The sequence below is a fragment of the Galeopterus variegatus genome, unplaced genomic scaffold (assembly GCF_000696425.1).
Source record: "Galeopterus variegatus unplaced genomic scaffold, G_variegatus-3.0.2 Scaffold1088, whole genome shotgun sequence".
NCBI lineage: Eukaryota > Metazoa > Chordata > Mammalia > Dermoptera > Cynocephalidae > Galeopterus > Galeopterus variegatus.
The window spans coordinates 47973-64483 of record NW_007727199.1 but is presented as its reverse complement, the minus strand read 5'-3'; the positions used below and the strand labels follow the sequence as shown (position 1 = coordinate 64483).

Genomic DNA, 16511 nt, shown 5'->3' with positions numbered 1-16511 from the left:
CGGCGCGGGCTCAGTGCGGCGGGGGGCGCCGCTCGGCCAGGCCCCCGCGGCCCAGCACCTCGCCGCTGAACTGGTAGGTGAGCTTCTTCTTGACCTTCTTCACCTCGCCCGTCTTGCCGTAGTTGCGCAGCGCGCGCGCCATCTTCTGGTAGGTCATGGTCTTGCGGTTGCCCTTCTGGATGCCCCAGCGGTGCGCCAGCGCCTCCTTGTGCTTGGACGAGAACTGGAAGGTGCCCTTGTCCTTGTCCACCCACCAGATGCTGTCCTTCATGTCGCCGCTGCGGAGCAGGTCGAGCAGGAACTGGTACAGGCGGATCTTCTTCTTGCTGCCTGTGGGGTGCGGGGTGGTCAGGGCCCCACAAGGGACCCACCCCACCTCCTCGCACGTGGGACCCCCCGGGGAGGGATCTGCAGGGCCCACGCCTGGAGCGCACATACACACACGTGCACACACACGCACACGCACACCCTCACGTCTGCTCACACACACCCACACCTGCCCCCCCAGCACAGAGATGCAGACGCACACGCCCTTGCACACTTTGTACGGAAATGCCTGTCTACGCTCACTGCACACATGCACACAAGGGCCGTAGATACTCAGACGGTCTCAACTCCACAAAACACTGGCAGACGCACACGCGCACGCACACGCGCAGACGCACACACGCACGCAGACACACGCACACGCACACAGCGCTGCGGCAGGCTGCTGGGTCTGTCGGCCTTGGCTGGGGCGGGAGTGGGGCACAAAGACGGCCGGGGCCATGGTCAGGGCCGGGTGGAGGGTGGGCCCCCTACCTGTCTCCCCGTGCAGGAGGCCAGGCCCGGGCTCCAGGCCATCGGCCTCCCCGTCAGACACCTCCAGGGGGGGGCTGTGTCGCTCGCCCTCCTCTTCATCCGAGCTGGGCTGGGCCGGGGACAGGGATGGATACGGGAGGCACATCCGGGGCAGGTAAGACACCTGGGAAGGTGGGGAAAGAGGTGAGGGCAGTAAGGGACAGCTCAAAGCTCAGGCCCGCTGGGTAGGGGTCAGCTGAGTGACAGGAGAGGGGTACTGGGGGCCGGCGTCAGCAGGGGCAGGAAGATCGGAGGGGGAGGCCAGGGAACACTGGAGGCCCGCTGGGCCCACCTCACACAGGGGTGCCAGTGTCACCTGGCCCACCAGTCTTCCCAGCTGGACCTCATGGTTCAGGGCTGTGGCCCCCAGGAAGGGGCGCAAAGGTGCTGTGTGGACTAGTGGTGGCCCTGGGAGCAGGATGGGAGTGCTGAGGGCCCATGAGAGGATACGGGCATGATGGGGCTTCATAAGTGTGTGATGAGTGAAGGAGGGGCAGTGGAGGCCAGTGAGGGGGGCAGAGGTCAACAGAGGTCACCAATTGGGTTTAGGGTCCATGGGGCTCAGGAGGGTCAGTAAAAGGGTCAGTGGGAGGGCGGCAGAAGAGGTCAGCAGAGTCAGCATTGAGTGACAGAGATGCTGATCCATGGGGGGCTGGTGAATGAGGGCCACTGTCAGTGACAGTGAGGGGGCCCATGAAAGGCAGGCATTGGGGAGGGGAAGATCACGGGGGGCTGGGAATTATCTGGGGTCTGTCCACCCTCGGGTGAGAGAAGATAAGGGTGTGGGTCACAAGGTCAAACTGGGGGTCAGGTGCCAGCCGTTAGGACTCCGGCCGCTGCTGGCGCTGGGGACAGGAAGCCGTGTTGAGTAAGAGCCTGTGTCAGCTTCCTGCGGTGCTCCCGGGCCTCCCGCAGGCCTCATGGCTCCCTCCCGGAGGCCTGTGCACACCTGGTGGCCAAGGCCGGCATGGGGTGGCACCACAGGGGTGTCGAGGACATGCATCTGCTCCAGCTCCATGTGGCGGTAGAGCTGCTGTAGCTGCGGTGGCTGCACACTCTGCAGCTCGGTGAAGTGGTTCTCGGCGAAGCTCTCGAACTCATTGTGCACATGGTGGGGGTGGAAGTCCCAGTAGTGGTCTGTGAACAGCCAGGGAGAGTGGGGTGAGTCCACGGCAGCAGGGCAGGGACAGGTTACAATCACATCAGGGAATAAAGCCAGGCCCTATGGGGCTTTTACCGTGTGCCAGCCTGGGCTGAAATTTACATGAGTCATTTCATTTAACGCTCATCTCCCACATTGTTACTTTACAACCCCATTTTGTAGATGAGGACACTGAGGCTTGGAAAGGCCACCTAACATGCCCAAGTTCAAAGCCTTCACCAGGTGGCAGAGCTGGGACCCAGGTCTGAAGCAAAGCCCACATTCTCAGCAACCATTCTATCCTGCTTCCCCAGCAGTCACAAGAACACAAAGTCTGAATACTGCGTCTGCCATTTACTTGCTGTGTGACCTCAGGCACAGGTGTGGGCCTCTCTGACCTCAGTGGGCTCACCTGTAATATGGGTAATAGTTATTGGGAGTTCACATTTATAAAACTCCTAGCCCCAGAGGGAAAGTTGATTCCTCTCCCTTCCTCTTAAGACCTCCCACAGGCTCCTGAGCTACCCGGCTGCCCACAGTCACATGCACACAACCTTGTCAGATAGCCAAGGTGTGACAGCAAAGTCACAGGGCTGACATTCCTCACACTAGAACTTGTCCAGACACATGGTGCTGCCTCCTCAAAGCCATGACCTTGTTCCAGTGAGGTTCCAGGACCTGAGACTTTGCTGGAAACCCCCATGTGGGTGGCTTCAGAGTCTGCGGTGGGTGGACTTGAGTTTGGGGAACAGTCATGTGACATTGGGAGCCCTGTCTTGGGACCAGGGAAAGATCTTCAGCATGGTTTCTCTGGGAATCCTTTCCAGGAACAAAAACTGCCACATGTCTGAGGGACTTCCTGGGCATGATTTGAAGTCCCAAAGAAAGTGTGATGATATAGTGACAAGAAGGATTTTCTCATGCGACCCAAAGAGGAAGTACATGAGACGCCAGGCCAGGGCAGTGTGTCTGGGACAAGTCTACCTCCAGCCATTGGGGGGGGGGGGTGCACGCGCACGCACGCGCGCATGCGTGCGTGTGCACCTGTGCACACACACATCCACACACGGGTATACAGGTCTCTCTGCCTGCCTCCCTCTTTTTCTCTCTTGCACACACACATACTCACACATCCCTAAAAACTGACATATGTTTTTAACTCCAGACTGGATATCAGAGGACTTGCTTTCTAATCCTGCTCGGTAGTGGCTTTGCTGTGTGATATTTTTTCTCCCTGAGCCTCTGCTTCCCCTCTCTAAAAGTCAGAGAATGGGGCCAGCCCGTGGCTCCCTTGGGAGAGTGCAGTGCTGGTAACACCAAGGCCACGGGTTCGTATCCTATATATGGATGGCCGGTTCGCTCACTGGCTGAGCGTGGTGCTGACAACACCAAACCGAGGGTTGAGATCCCCTTACCGGTCATCTTAAAAAAATAAAATAAAGTAAAATTAAAAAGTCAGAGACCCAACTGGTAGTCACTGAGATCCTGTCCATGTGTAAGATCATTTGAGCCCACAATCCAGGAAGCACAGACTCGCATTTCTATGGGGCTACGTGGCATACAGGAGAGAAAGCACATGATTTGGGAGACGTGGAGATGAGTTCAAATCCTGCCTCTGCCAGTTACCACTGTGTGACACTGGGCAGGTCATTCCAGTTCTCTAAGCTCAGTGTCCTCATCTGATAAATGGGGTTAATAATTACACTCATCTCATAAGTTTCCTGTGAGGAGTAAATGAGTTAACACCTGCAAAGTGCTTGGGGTGGAACCTGGCACAAAGTCAACTCATCATCACTATCATCATCATCATCATCATCATCATCATTTTAAAGAGCCTGGATTAGCACTTGAACATACAGCAGACACTTAATACATGCTTATTTCCTCCTCCCTGCTCTCTGCCACCTTAATCAGTGACCCAAAGAAATCGTTTTAGGGGACTTGGCTGTCCCTTTCTCCCAGAGCTGCAGTTGGAGCCCCAGAATCGCACCCTGAGGGCAGGGTCTGGTTCTGGTCACCTCTGCATTCCCAGTGCCCAAGCACAGTAGGCACCTGGCAAACATTTCCTGAAGGAACGGAATGAGTGTGTGGATCCTAGCCTCTTAAGAGCTCTCTCTGACTCTCCCCTACAAAATTATCTAAACCGGAAGGGAAACAAACAAAGCAAAACTAATTTGTACTTTCATCTTGCAGGGAGTTAAAAAGATCCAGAAACTCTCCTCTTTCTGTGGGCAAGTCTGTTCTGTCCTTTAAAGAGGGGGCTGTTCTGGAACTCTGGGATCCAGGTTCCTTGTTAGCTGTAGATCCCCCTCCGGCCCCATGCCCGGTGCTTCCCATTTTTGCCTTCCTCAGCCCACTTTGAAGTGCCCAGACCCTTGCAGACTGCCTTATGGATCTGGCCTACCAGCTCCCATCCCCAAACCCACTCCAGCTCTAGGACCACAGAACCCCGAGCACATGCGGCTCTCCAGATGTGGGGGAGGGGAACCTGGCCGCCCCCCGCCCCCCATTCTGGCTCCACATCAGACTCATGAGCTCACTCTGGTGGTCCCAGCCAGAAGCCAGCATTTCCCAAAGCGGGTCTCATTTCAGCTTCATCAGTCACTTGGGGGGCTGGAAAAGCCCACTGGAGACCCACTGAGTCAGAAGCACTAAGAGGGGACCTTGAGATTGGCATTCACAAGCCCCTAAGGAGGTTTTTTGCTTATTGAAACTCTGGAACCCCACCTCGGGATCCCCTGAAGGCTGCAATGGAGAGTCTAGAGCTACAATTACGATTTCAAAAGGCCCAACGGAAATCTTGCCTTGACCCTTGATTTGGTGCTCAGGCAATTATGTAATAAGCGCTGTCGGGCAGGCAGAACCGTCCCAGATACGGGGCCCTCTGAGGGAACACTATACGAGGAATCCTTCATGGGGTAAAGGGCAGCTCTCCTGGGCTCTTCAGATGACCCTTCATGAACATGTTACTTTTTCTATTTTTGTCCCATCACTGGACCACAGAGGCCACCCATACACCCTTTTAGCATAACTATCAGCTCCTCAACATGATGTCATTTGCAAGTCTAGAAATAGCTCTGGATCCTCCTTTCTATGGCCTATTAGGCACCGACACATAGTAGGCCTCAATCATTATTTGATTAAATGTTTCTAAAAAGTTAAAAGTTAATGTGTTTTTATGTACCAAATACTGTGCTAAGTACCTACTCCACATGACGTCATTTAATCCTCACCCTAGCTGGAAGAGGTGGCCAATACAGCATGACCTTCCTTTTTCATCTGAGGAAACTATGACTCGATTAGGTTAAGTCCTTTGTCTACAGTTGTCATTTGTAGTCAAGATCCAAAACTACCCATGGCTGACTCCAGAGACAGCACTCTTACCACTACACCATACCACCTCTGAGGGACAAGACTGTTAATGAAAGCTCTAAGTACGACCTGTGGCGACACTGAGAGACTTTACTGATCGCTCTTATCCATGACTATGCACCATCATCCACCCATCCTCCATCCACCCATCCTCCGTCCACCCATCACCCATCCGTCCATCACCCATCCACTTATCACCCATCCATCCATCACCCATCACTGAATAATCACCCATACAGCCATCATCCATCCAGCCAGAAATGACCCATTCATCTTGAGCTCTCATTTCCTCCCTCTAAACCAGCTCTCAATTTGGGGCCAAAGTCCTACCCACACATCCCTATTCTTATTCTGTTTTTTTTTTTTTTTGGTGTCACTAATACCTGCGTGTCACCAGAACGAAAATAAAATGATATTCAAAACAACCTCACAAAAAAAAATCCAAGCCTTAAGTGTCATTCAGTTGACCTTATCTCCTCAGAACAGAAACCCCAGCCTGAAGCTCAGGGCTCTCCCAGGGGGAGCAGAAGTACAATCAAAACAGAGAAGAAAGATGAGAAATCAAGAAAAGAGAGCCCAAAAAATGCCTTCTCAGGAAATCACAGACCATTGGACCAGGGCTCCTGAAGCCCACCCAGCCCCTCCTGAAAATTATTCAGAGGTGAACTGAGGCCCAGAGAGCAGAGCGCTGCAGGTCTCGTGGCACTTGTAATTCTCTACGTTGTATCCTAATTATTGGGGTTTTAATTAGTTTCTGTGTTACAAAGATAAATGTGGCAGGACCTGTGTTTTATTCATTCCACAGCACCTAGCAATGTTCCTGGCATGTAAAAGATACTCAGTATGTATTATTAGATGGATAGGTCAGTGCAAGATGGATGGAGGGTTTGGCAGGTGGAGTAAAGAACAGTTGGAAAGGCAGATGAGTAGCTGATCAGAGGGGTGTGTGAATAAACTGGCAGATGGTTATAACGATGGTTAGTGGTACAAAAAGATGAAAGAGTACATGGAAATCTCGATGGACAGATAGAAAGGGTCATCCTTTGGAACTCTCTTTCCTTTACCAATCCCACCACAAATAATAAATCCTATCACAACCATTAGGATGACTACTATTAACAATTTTTGAAAAGCAGAAAATAACAAGTGTTGGGGAAAAATGTGGAGAAATTAAAACACTTGTGCACTGTTGGTGGGAAAGTAAAATGGTGCAGCCATTATGGAAAATAGTGTGGAGATTCTGCAAAAAAAATAAAAATAGAATTACCAGGGGAGGGAGAGGGGGGTTAGAGAGAAATTGATAAAGAGCCATAAAAAATGTTTACATTGTGTAAAGGTAAAATTTTATTTATTTTTATTTTTTATTTTTTTAAAAGATGACCTGTAAGGGGATCTTAACCCTTGACTTGGTGTTGTCAGCACCACACTCCCAAGTGAGCCACAGGCCAGCTCTAAAGATAAAACTTTTAAAAATATATTAAAAATAGATATAGAAAAAGAATAAAAAAATAAAAGATTCATCAGAAAAAAAAAAGAAAAGAGTTACCATATGACCCAGAAGCTTCACTTCTGAATATATATCCAAAAGGACTGAAAGCAGGGTCTTGAGATATTTGCACACCCGTGTTTGTAGCAGCATCAGTCACAATAGCCAAAAGGTGGGGGCGACCCAAGTGCCCACTGACACATGAATGGATAAAGAAACTGTGGTATGTATGTGAAATAGAATACTAATCTTAAAAAGGAAGGAAATTCTTTTTTTTTTTTTTTGTCCTTTTTGAGACCAGCCGCACCGCACTCAGTCAGTGAGTGCTGTGAGCGCACCGGCCATCCCTATATAGGATCCGAACCCGCGGCAGGAGCGCCGCTGCGCTCCCAGCACAGCACTCTCCTGAGTGCGCCACGGGCTCGGCCCCCCCCAAAAAGGAAGGAAATTCTGACACATGCTACAACATAGATGAACCTTGAGGACATTATGCTAAGTGAAATAAGCCAGTCAGAAAAGGACAAATACAGTATGATTCCACCGAGGTGAAATAACTAGAGTAGTCAAAGTCACAGGGACAGAGGCTGAGTGTGGTTTCCAGGGGCTGGGGGAGGGGCAGAATGGAGAGTTGATGTTTGATGGGTCCAGAGTTTCAGTCTGGGAAGATGAAAAACTTCTGGAGATGGGTGGTGGTGATGGTTGCAGAACAGCGTAAATGTACTTAACACCACAGAACTGTTCACTTAAAGATGGTTGAGATGGTAAATTTTCTGTTATGTATATTTTCCCACAATTAAAGAGACTAACCAAAAACAGGAAATCCTGTGAGTCCCACCTTCAAAATTTATCCTGAATCTGTTTCCCCCTTGCTGTCTCTACCACCCTAGTCCAGGCCACCACCCTCTCTTGCCCAGATGATCCCCAGTCGTTTCCTAAGTGTTCCTTTCCTGGCTCCTCTCCTTGATCCTTTCCATCTATTCTCCACCCAGCAGCCAGAGTGACCTTTTAAAAAGTTGTTTCAGTAGAACCACTAGGTATTGGGAGAAGATACTAAAAGCTTTCAGAGAAACAAAACAAAACAAACGGAGAGATAATAAGCAAATGAAAATGGGTTACTTACGAAAAGAGAACATAGACTGGCATCAGACTTCATAAGAAAAACTCTAGTAACCAAATAAAGAAACACACACACACACACACACACACACACACACACAAGCAAACAACTCTAGAAGACAACAGAGAAATGCTTTCAAATTTCTAAGGGAAAAAAATGATTTCCAACCTAGAATTCTCTATATAGCCAAACTGCTATTAATCTAAGTGAGAGAATAGCATAAAGACACGAGGTAAAACACAAAACCAAACCACCGCCACCACCCTACCTCCCACACACCCTTTCTTGGGCGATTATAAGGATAAGATCACAGATCTTCACTTAACATTCACTGTCTGCCAGGCACTGTCCCAAGCATTTTACATGTAGTATCTTGCTCAATCCTTACAGCAGTCCTGTGGAGAAGGAATTATGATGACAAAGTCAAGGCACAGAGAGGTTGAATATCTTGCCGCGGTCACCCCAGAGAGCAACCAGAGAGATGGAGGATGAGCCCCCCAGAAGCAGGGCCCTGATCTCCGGCTAAGCCCCCCAGAGTCACGGGGATGAGGAAGCGCAGGTAATCAAAGGACACCGGGCTGCTCGGCCGTGAGTGATACTCACATGGTCGTAGCAATGGAAAACTCAAACACCGATTTAACAAAGGTCACCATATACTTATTTTGGGATGTGTGGGGACATGTGAGCGTGGGGGGGGGTATGTGGGTGTGTGTTGTGATGACTAGAGTCATATTCTCCTTTTTCATCGTACAAGGGAATAGATGATCTCAAACTGAAAAATCAAGCTGATTCATCTCTGCCTCGCACACAGAAGGCACTCAATAAATGTTGGTGAATGAATAATGTTCCGAGTCTCTTCCACATCTTATTTGTGCATTTACATAGCATTGCATCAGAAAGACTGGAAGAACACCTTCTATTTGTCTCTGATATGCAATGTATATCCCTGACAAACATCTACAACAAGTTGAAGTAAAAAAAAAAGCAAATTGCAGAACAGCATGATACCACGATTCCATTTTTGTGTGAAAAGCACCTGCATGTGTGTATTTACAAGCATACAGCATTACAGATGTGGAATAAGATGCCTGCAGGGATAGACTAAGGTATGATCGGTGGGAGTGAGATTGGGAAGAAGAGAATGTGTTATTTGATAGGCTGTTGTATTTTTGAAGTTTTCGCAATGAGTATTTGGGGGGGTTTTTTTTTGGGAGAGAATGTGTTATTTGATAGGCTGTTGTATTTTTGAAGTTTTCGCAATGAGTATTTGGGGGTTTTTTTTGTTTTTTTTTTTTTTGTTTTTTGTCTTTTTCATGACCAGTAAGGGGATCAAAACCCTTGGTGTGGTGTCGCCTGCACCACGCTCAGCCAGTGAGCACACCGGCTAGTCCCATATAGGATCCGAACCCGCGGCGGGAGCGTCACTGCGCTCCCAGCGCTGCACTCTCCCGAGTGTGCCACGGGGCCGGCCCAGTATTTGTTATTTTAATAATTAGAAATTAAGCATTTAAATTTATTGAAATGTTTACCATACTCACACACACATCCAAGGTTACCCAGATCATGTCATTTCCCTACTTAAAGCCTTCCAGTGGCTCCTATGATCTGCCACCTGTTAACCCCTCTGTCTTCATTTTGTCTCTGCTACCCTTGTGCCCATTGGCCACTCTGGTCCTCTGTTGGGGTCCCTCCTGCTTTTGCATTTGCTGTGCCCTTGTCCTTAAACACCCTTCCCCTATATATTTCACATGCACAGTTCCTTTTCTTCAGTCAGATTTCAACTCAACTGCCACCTCCTCAGAAGCCCTCCTGACCTCTCAAGTTAAAGTAGCCCCCACACAGGCACACTGCATCACTTCTCCCTGCATTTTACAGGACTTTCCATGTGTGTTTGATTGCTTACTGTCCCCCTGCCCTCACCACAATGTAAGCTTCATGAGAGCAGTGGCTTGTCAGGTTTGCTCATCATGGAATCTCTGGTGTCTACAACAATGTCTGATACATGTCATATAATCAGAGACTCTTTGATGGATGGACAAATGAGCGAATGAGTGGATAAGTGGGTCAGATGGTAAGTGGCTGGAAGGTGGGTGCATGGGAGGGAGGGTGGCTGGATGGATGGGAGAGTCGGTGGATGTGTGGGAGGGTGGAAGGGAGGGTGGGCGGATGGACAGTCGGCTGTTGCTGGGTGGGTGGAAAATGACCCAGTCGATCATCGCAGAGTCCTCTGTGTTTCTCTCCTCCCCCAGCTGCTTCGTCCCTCCTGCCTTCACAGCATGTGCTGAGAATTTGCTGGGCCTTTTTCTCAGTAGGTTCCATTACCTCACAGATGACTTGTCTACTGCACTGACTCATCACAGCTCTGTGAGGGAGGTATTTCCAGGCTCTCTCTCAGTTTTATAGATGAGGAAACGGGCTCAGAGAGGTTATGTTACTCCCCCAACGTTACACAGCTGAGTGATGGAGCCAGGCTGGACCCAGGTGTGGCCCCAAACCCTTTCACTAAGCTTCACTATGTAAAAATATGGACACAGAGGACAGGCAGGAACCGGTGAAAGGATGTGGGGGCGTCTCTATTCCTGAGTCTTCAGACGAAGTCTTCTAACAGTATTAGAAAGGGACAGCAGAGATGCCCCAGATGCAATGGGGGGGGAGAGTAAGGCCGGGGATACCTGGCGACATTGGAGGAGTTTCTGGAGGAACTGGGGGTTCATTGAGGTGCTGAGGCATCCAATCAGGAGTCACTCCTAGAGCCTCACACCAGATGTAAGGAGCCGGTCTGAGCCCTGAGCCAGGAAACACAGGCCTTCTCTGAAGCACTCACTGTGTTGGCCTCAGCCCCAGGCGTGGCTGGTTTCTAGATAAGCTGGCAGTGCCCTCATATTGCAGGAAGGAGAACTGAGGTGCAGAAGACCCAGAGGAAAGGCACCCAAACCCAGTGACCTGGGAGGGGGTTGGGCCAAGGAGAAAGCATCCCTGACAGAGAACACGCCGCAGCAGCGCTGAGCTCTCTGGGACCTGAGCCACCAGGGGGCGCCAGTCCTCAAGCCCAGAGTGACCATTCTGGGACCAGCTCGGTGGGAACCTGGGTGTGTGGTCTCTGGGTCACCCAGGCCTGGCTCTCTAATCCTGCCTGGGGGAGCTGGGCATAAAGACAGATGAGGGAGACTACCTTGTCAGGATTTTCCACAGAGAGGATGTATCTCTTATGTAATTACAAATAAGCTTACAAGAATGAAAAAGAATATTTTAAAGCTTTCTACACTTGGGGCTCTGAAAGAAGCCTGTGTGTTCCAGATGGGGACTTCAGGCATATTCACCATCTACTCCCAGGATACGGCTTCCAGCTATAGTCCTTACAATGGTTGCCAGGTGTGGGTTCCGGTGAAGCTGTTTTCAAGGTTTGGCATCCAGATGGGAGGCTCTGAATACGGCCTCGCCACAGGCAGCATCCCTGGGGGTGGCCGTCAGGTTAGACTGCCATCCTGCATCTGCAGATGGAGCTCCAGTGTGACTGGCCTCCAGGCGTGGCCTCCAGGTGTGAAACCTTCTTCTGTCCTTGCAGCTGCGGACACCCCAGTGTCTGGCTTGCCCAGGTTTCAGACGACCTGGAGAACCCCCCAGTGAAGACTTGCCCATTAATTGGGTCACCTCGCCTTTGGCTCTGGAATGTCCACGTCAGTATGACGAGATCCACTTTGGGTTACCTCTCACAGCGCCCTGTCCAGATCTCAGGCATCTAGCCTCTCTCACCTCCCCTGAATTTGCTCCAGGATGGAGGCTGGGCCTTGAAGTGGACAGATAGACCCTGACAAAAGGATCCCCCGGACCCAGGCCTCTTCCCCACCCCCAGCAAACTGGGGCTCTCAGCCTCTGCTGAATGAGGGTTCTCAGAGGCTTTCTCTTCGCCCAGCGTTTCTCAATTAGAGGCAATTTTACCCTCTAGAGGAATTTGGCCATGTGTGAAGATGTTTTTGGTGTCGTGATTGGCAGTGCTGCTGGCACCTAGTGTGTAGAGGCCAGGGATGCTGCTAAACCTCCTCCAGGTCACAGACAGTCCCACGGCATAGAGTTATCCGGCCCAGAATGTCAGTAGTGCCATGGCTGACAAATGCTGGAGCCACACACAGCAGGGAGCGGGGATGCACCAGTGGGGAGTCCAGGACAAAGGGGTGACAAGAACAGAGAGGAAGAAGGGGGTAAGTGGGGAGGGGGCAGAGGGGAAAGCACTGGATCTGGGGCAGACAGACCTGGGTTCCACTGGCCAGCTGTGAGACCTTGTGCAGGTCACTTAGCTCCCTAAGCCTCAGTTTCCTTGTTTATAAAAAAAGGCCACAAGAATTGGACAAAAAGGCAAATGTGGAAGAAACTAACCTCGTGCCTTTGTATTCTGAAGATGCTCAATAATGGAGGCTGGGGTGTGGGGTGTGGGAGAGCAGTGGTTCACTTCCCCCTGAGCTGACTTGATCTGGTTCTCAGAGTTCTAAAGAAGCCCTAGAACCATGTCTTCCTCTTCTCTCTGCAGACCCCCAAAGTCGCGCAGGCACCCAGGCCGGCCGGGCAGGCAGGGCGTACTCACCACTGTGGCTTTCTCCATCGCTGCTGAGATAGGGGTAGTATTCGTGCGTTTGGCGTTGGTACAGATCTGTGTCGTAGGAAACCAGGTCTTCCGATGGCTGCTGAGAGAGGAGAGTGTCAGCACCCGGACTGTGGGGGAGACCCCAGCCAGGTTTGCAGCCCCCCAGTGTGTTGGGTCCACAACCCCCGTCCCTGGCTGAGCAGCCGAGCCAGGCGTGCTGCCCTCTCTCTGCTCTCTTGGGAGAGGTCAGGAGAGTGAAAGGGGGTGACAGGGACCTTGGAGGTCAGAGGTCAAAAGAAGACCAGGGCTGAAGGTAGGGCTGCTCCCCACGGTCCCCTCACACTCACCCCTACGTGTCACCCTCTTACTACTCACCCTCTCGCATTCACGGTGACATACCTACCTCCCGGGTACATGTACCGCCCATGACGCACACCCACGATCCCACGCGTGCCCTTGCTCTCAGAACCACTGTCCCCACGTCACAAGCACGCATGCTCACTCTGTCCCTCACGCTCAAGGAAACCTACACCCCCAAATGTCTTCACACCCACTCCAAGGGCCACTCCTACTCACACAAAAGCACACAGCCTATCACACACTCACCCCTGTGGGCACACAAGCGTCACAGGACTGACACACCCACAGCCTTCCACAGGCCACGCACATCCCACTTGCACGCTCACCACATGGCACACACTCACCCTCCTGCCACAGCCCCCCAGCCCACGCCCGCTGTCCCACGGGCAGGCGCAGGGCCACCACAATGGCTGTCCCCACTGAGGGCTCATACAGAGGTCACCCCAGCAGGCTTTGGGGGCCAAGGGGCGGATGGCCAGAGCCTCGATCCTCTCACTCTCCCTCCTCCCTCTGACACCCTCACTGGAAGGCTCCCTCCCCCTCCTTTCCCCTCCCCCTCCTCCCCCACCCTCACTCACTGGCACAGGCACAGGGACATGCACACCCGGAGCCTTCCCAACAGTCACCAGGCCTCTCCCCACCCTTGCAGTGTGTGCCCCAGGATTGCACAACAGTGACTCTGGCCCTCCGGGCTTGGCTTGAGGGACCAGAGCTGCCAGAGTGACCCGTGGGGCTAAAGAGGGCCGAGAGGTCTAGGGTGTGAGCCCAAGATCTGCCTCCTGCCCAGCTGTATCTGGAGTTCAGAGGTTGAGAGGTCAGGGGTCAGAGACGGTGTGGCCAAGCCCTGGGCCTGTCGCTTTCCTGAGGCAAAGTGGGCTCTTCCTAGGACAACCTCCATCACCCTGCCTGCCCCCCACCTTCTTGGCCCCAGGTGGGAGAACGAGGTCAGGGTCAGGCTGGTCCCAGCTGTGTCTGCCTGAGCAAGGAACCAGGAGCTCCATGCTGAGCCTGCCTCTTGGCTTCCAGGCAGCCCCACTGCCCAGTGCAGGCTGTCAGACCCTCTGATGTCAGGCCTGGGGTGCCCCTGGGCCCTGAGGCTGGGGTGGGGCGGGGGAAGGGAGCTGCCTCTGGTCCAGGAAAGTTGAGTCAGGTGGGCAGGCCCTGCCAAGCCCTCCCGGCTCTCCCTAGGCCTCCCCACCCCCAAAAGGACATGGGGTGGGAAAAGGGAGAAGGGTCCTCTCAGAGAGAGTCTGGTCTGACACCTGCCTGAGGCTGCAACTGTCACCGAGAGTGGGGAGCAGTGGAGATCTGCCCCAGCCTGCTGCCCTTCGCTCCCCGGGGCCCCCTGGGACTCCCACTTCTTCACCCCCCAGATACAGTCCCTGTCCTTGTCCCAGCCTCTGCCCTAACTCCATTTGACGCTCAACCCAAGTCCTACACCAGCCCCAATCTCAGTCCCAGCCTTGTCCTAGCCCCAGTCCCTGCCTCGCTTTACCCAAACCCCAGCCCTAGCACCAACCCCAACTGCAACCGTCTTGGCTTCACTCCCGGCTCCTGCCCAGCCCCGGCCCCAAGCCCTTGACCCACCCCCAGCCGCACAGGGCCCTGTGGGCCCAAGGCCTAGACCCTTTGGTCAACAACCATGTCCTCTGTGCCAGGGCCAAGACTGGGTGTTGGGGACCCAGAGTTCTATCAGCCTCGGTCCCCAGGAGTCCCCAGGCCATGGGCTGAGACCTCTGCCTGTTGCCTCCTGTCCTGGGGTCTGGCTTCCCCTAAGCCGGTCTCCCCATCTCCTCCTCCTCTACCTCCCTACTGCCGCCCTCACCATCCTCAGCCCAGCACCCTGCCTGGATCTCCGGCCTGCCACCCAAGCGCCGTCTATAAATAACTGTTCAGGCCCCACCGATCACAGCCCCACCGATCACAGCCCCACTGTGGGCCCAGCGCTCAGCCCGCCGGGGTGTGCTCCGAGGAAGCCAGTGGCCCCCTCGCTGGGTCTCAGGCTTGGAGCTGGAGCTCCAGGAGGAAACACTGACTTCCCACTGATAGCGAGCCGGAGGGCAGCGGGCAGGCCGGCGGGTGAGCGGGCAGGCGGGCGAGTGTCCGAGGGCCACGGTTGGGCCAGTAGAGTCCCAGTACTCACAGGAGGGACGAGGGGAAACCCTTCCATTTTGCACGCCTGTAACATCCAGCTGAGCTCCGAGCCGGTCGGGTCCCCTGCCTCGGTGGGGGCCAGTGCAGAGCCCCTCAGGACGGGGCGCCCCGTCGGGGGCTGGATGGTCGTGGGGCGGGCGCAGGGCTCAGGCCTGCCCCTGAGCTACAGGAGCCCTGCGTGAGCCCCCTCCCTTGACATTGCGGGGCCAGCGCAAGTTCCTGATTTTATCGAAGGGCCTGCCACTGGGAGATAGTCCCCTTGGGGTGACATCACCGCCCCAGCCCGTTTGCATAAATCTCTTGCGCTACAGGAAGTTTCTGGCCGGCTGGGGCAGGTGGTGCTCAAGGGGCTGGCCTGGGAGGCCACAGGGTCCAGGCCCCCTGCCCAGAGGAAGCTGGGACTATGAGGGGTGGCTTTGGGGGCCGTAGTGGGAAGGTGGGGTGGGAAGGAGAGAGGCTGGCTCTACCACTGGGAGGGAGGCCTTTGCTGCCCCCATACCCCGGGCCCTGCTGAGGCTCTCTAACCCCTAACCCAACAAGTGCCTGCTTCTTTTGAGACACCCATGTAGCCAACAGTCACCTCTTTGGGGTCAGAGCTGGTAGGGGTGGCCTCTAAGGCCTCCACTTTCTGGGGTCATCCTGGCTGGCTGAGGGCTCTGCCCCAGGAGACTTTGAGGCCTGGCTCTTCCTGTGGGCCCTGCACCCCCACTGCCTAGGTTCTAGCTAGGATGGGTCTGGGCTCAGGAGTAGGGTCTTCAACAGAGTGCTGCCTTCCTCCTTCCCCTGGGTCTGTTCACTTGGTCTTCCCTTCCACCAGTGGAGGGTCCTGGGTTCTTAAACCCTCCCCTCCCAGCTTTTAGTACCACAGCTGCTGCCAAATCCCAAGGGACTCTGTTCCCAGCCCAGATTTCTTAGTTTCCTCACCCTGAATATCAATCAAGTTTTCTTAGTTTACAAACATTTCTTGTCTGTTTGTCTATTCATCTATTTTCCCATCCATGTATTTATCTATCTCTGTCCATCTATCTATCCACCCATCAAGCCAGCCATACATTTCATTTATCTATCCATTATCCACCCACCTATCTACTTGTTCCTCTAGCCGTCTCTATGTCCATATATCAGCCCATGCATCTGCTATCAACCCATCAGTCCATATTTCCATCTGTTTATTCACTGTATATCCATCCATCAATCTATTCACCCATTGGTCCATTCATTCATCTGCTCACCCAGTCATTCACCTACGTATCCATCCATCCATCTGTCCACCTATTCACTTATTGACCCATTCACTCATCCACTCAGCTTCTCAGTCACCCATCCATTCGTCTACCCATCCACTTATTCGTTCATCCACCTATTCATCCTCCCACCTATTCAGTCATCCACTCATTCATCCACCCATCTACCCATCCACCCGTCCACATGCCCACCTATCCACCCATCTACCCATCCACCC

At 53.0% G+C, this 16511-nt stretch overlaps 1 protein-coding gene across 2 annotated transcripts; it reads right to left on the bottom strand.

Moving 5' to 3' along the window:
• Window positions 1–4: 4 nt before the first annotated feature.
• SPI1 (Spi-1 proto-oncogene) lies at window positions 5–15305 on the bottom strand. 2 transcript variants are annotated; one of them, XM_008574682.1, is made up of 5 exons: window positions 15039–15305; window positions 12536–12635; window positions 1790–1977; window positions 802–964; window positions 5–330 (listed from the first exon to the last, which is right to left on the bottom strand). In XM_008574682.1, the coding sequence occupies exons 1-5, from the start codon at window positions 15081–15083 to the stop codon at window positions 11–13; spliced, it is 816 nt and encodes a 271-aa protein (XP_008572904.1). In that variant the 5' UTR covers window positions 15084–15305; the 3' UTR covers window positions 5–10. The 2 variants fall into 2 exon arrangements, with proteins under 2 accessions (XP_008572904.1, XP_008572905.1); XM_008574683.1 differs by having other exon boundaries at window positions 12536–12632.
• Window positions 15306–16511: the final 1206 nt, after the last annotated feature.

Excerpts from the sequence above, each read along its gene's own strand:
- SPI1 (XM_008574682.1), bottom strand. The coding sequence starts at position 15,083 with ATGTTACAGGCGTGCAAAATGGAAGGGTTTCCCCTCGTCCCTCCT. Across the intron at positions 12,636-15,038 it reads GGTTTCCCCTCGTCCCTCCT|CAGCCATCGGAAGACCTGGT; the intron begins GTGAGTACTGGG and ends CTCCTCTCTCAG. Across the intron at positions 331-801 it reads CCTCCTGCACGGGGAGACAG|GCAGCAAGAAGAAGATCCGC; the intron begins GTAGGGGGCCCA and ends CGCACCCCACAG.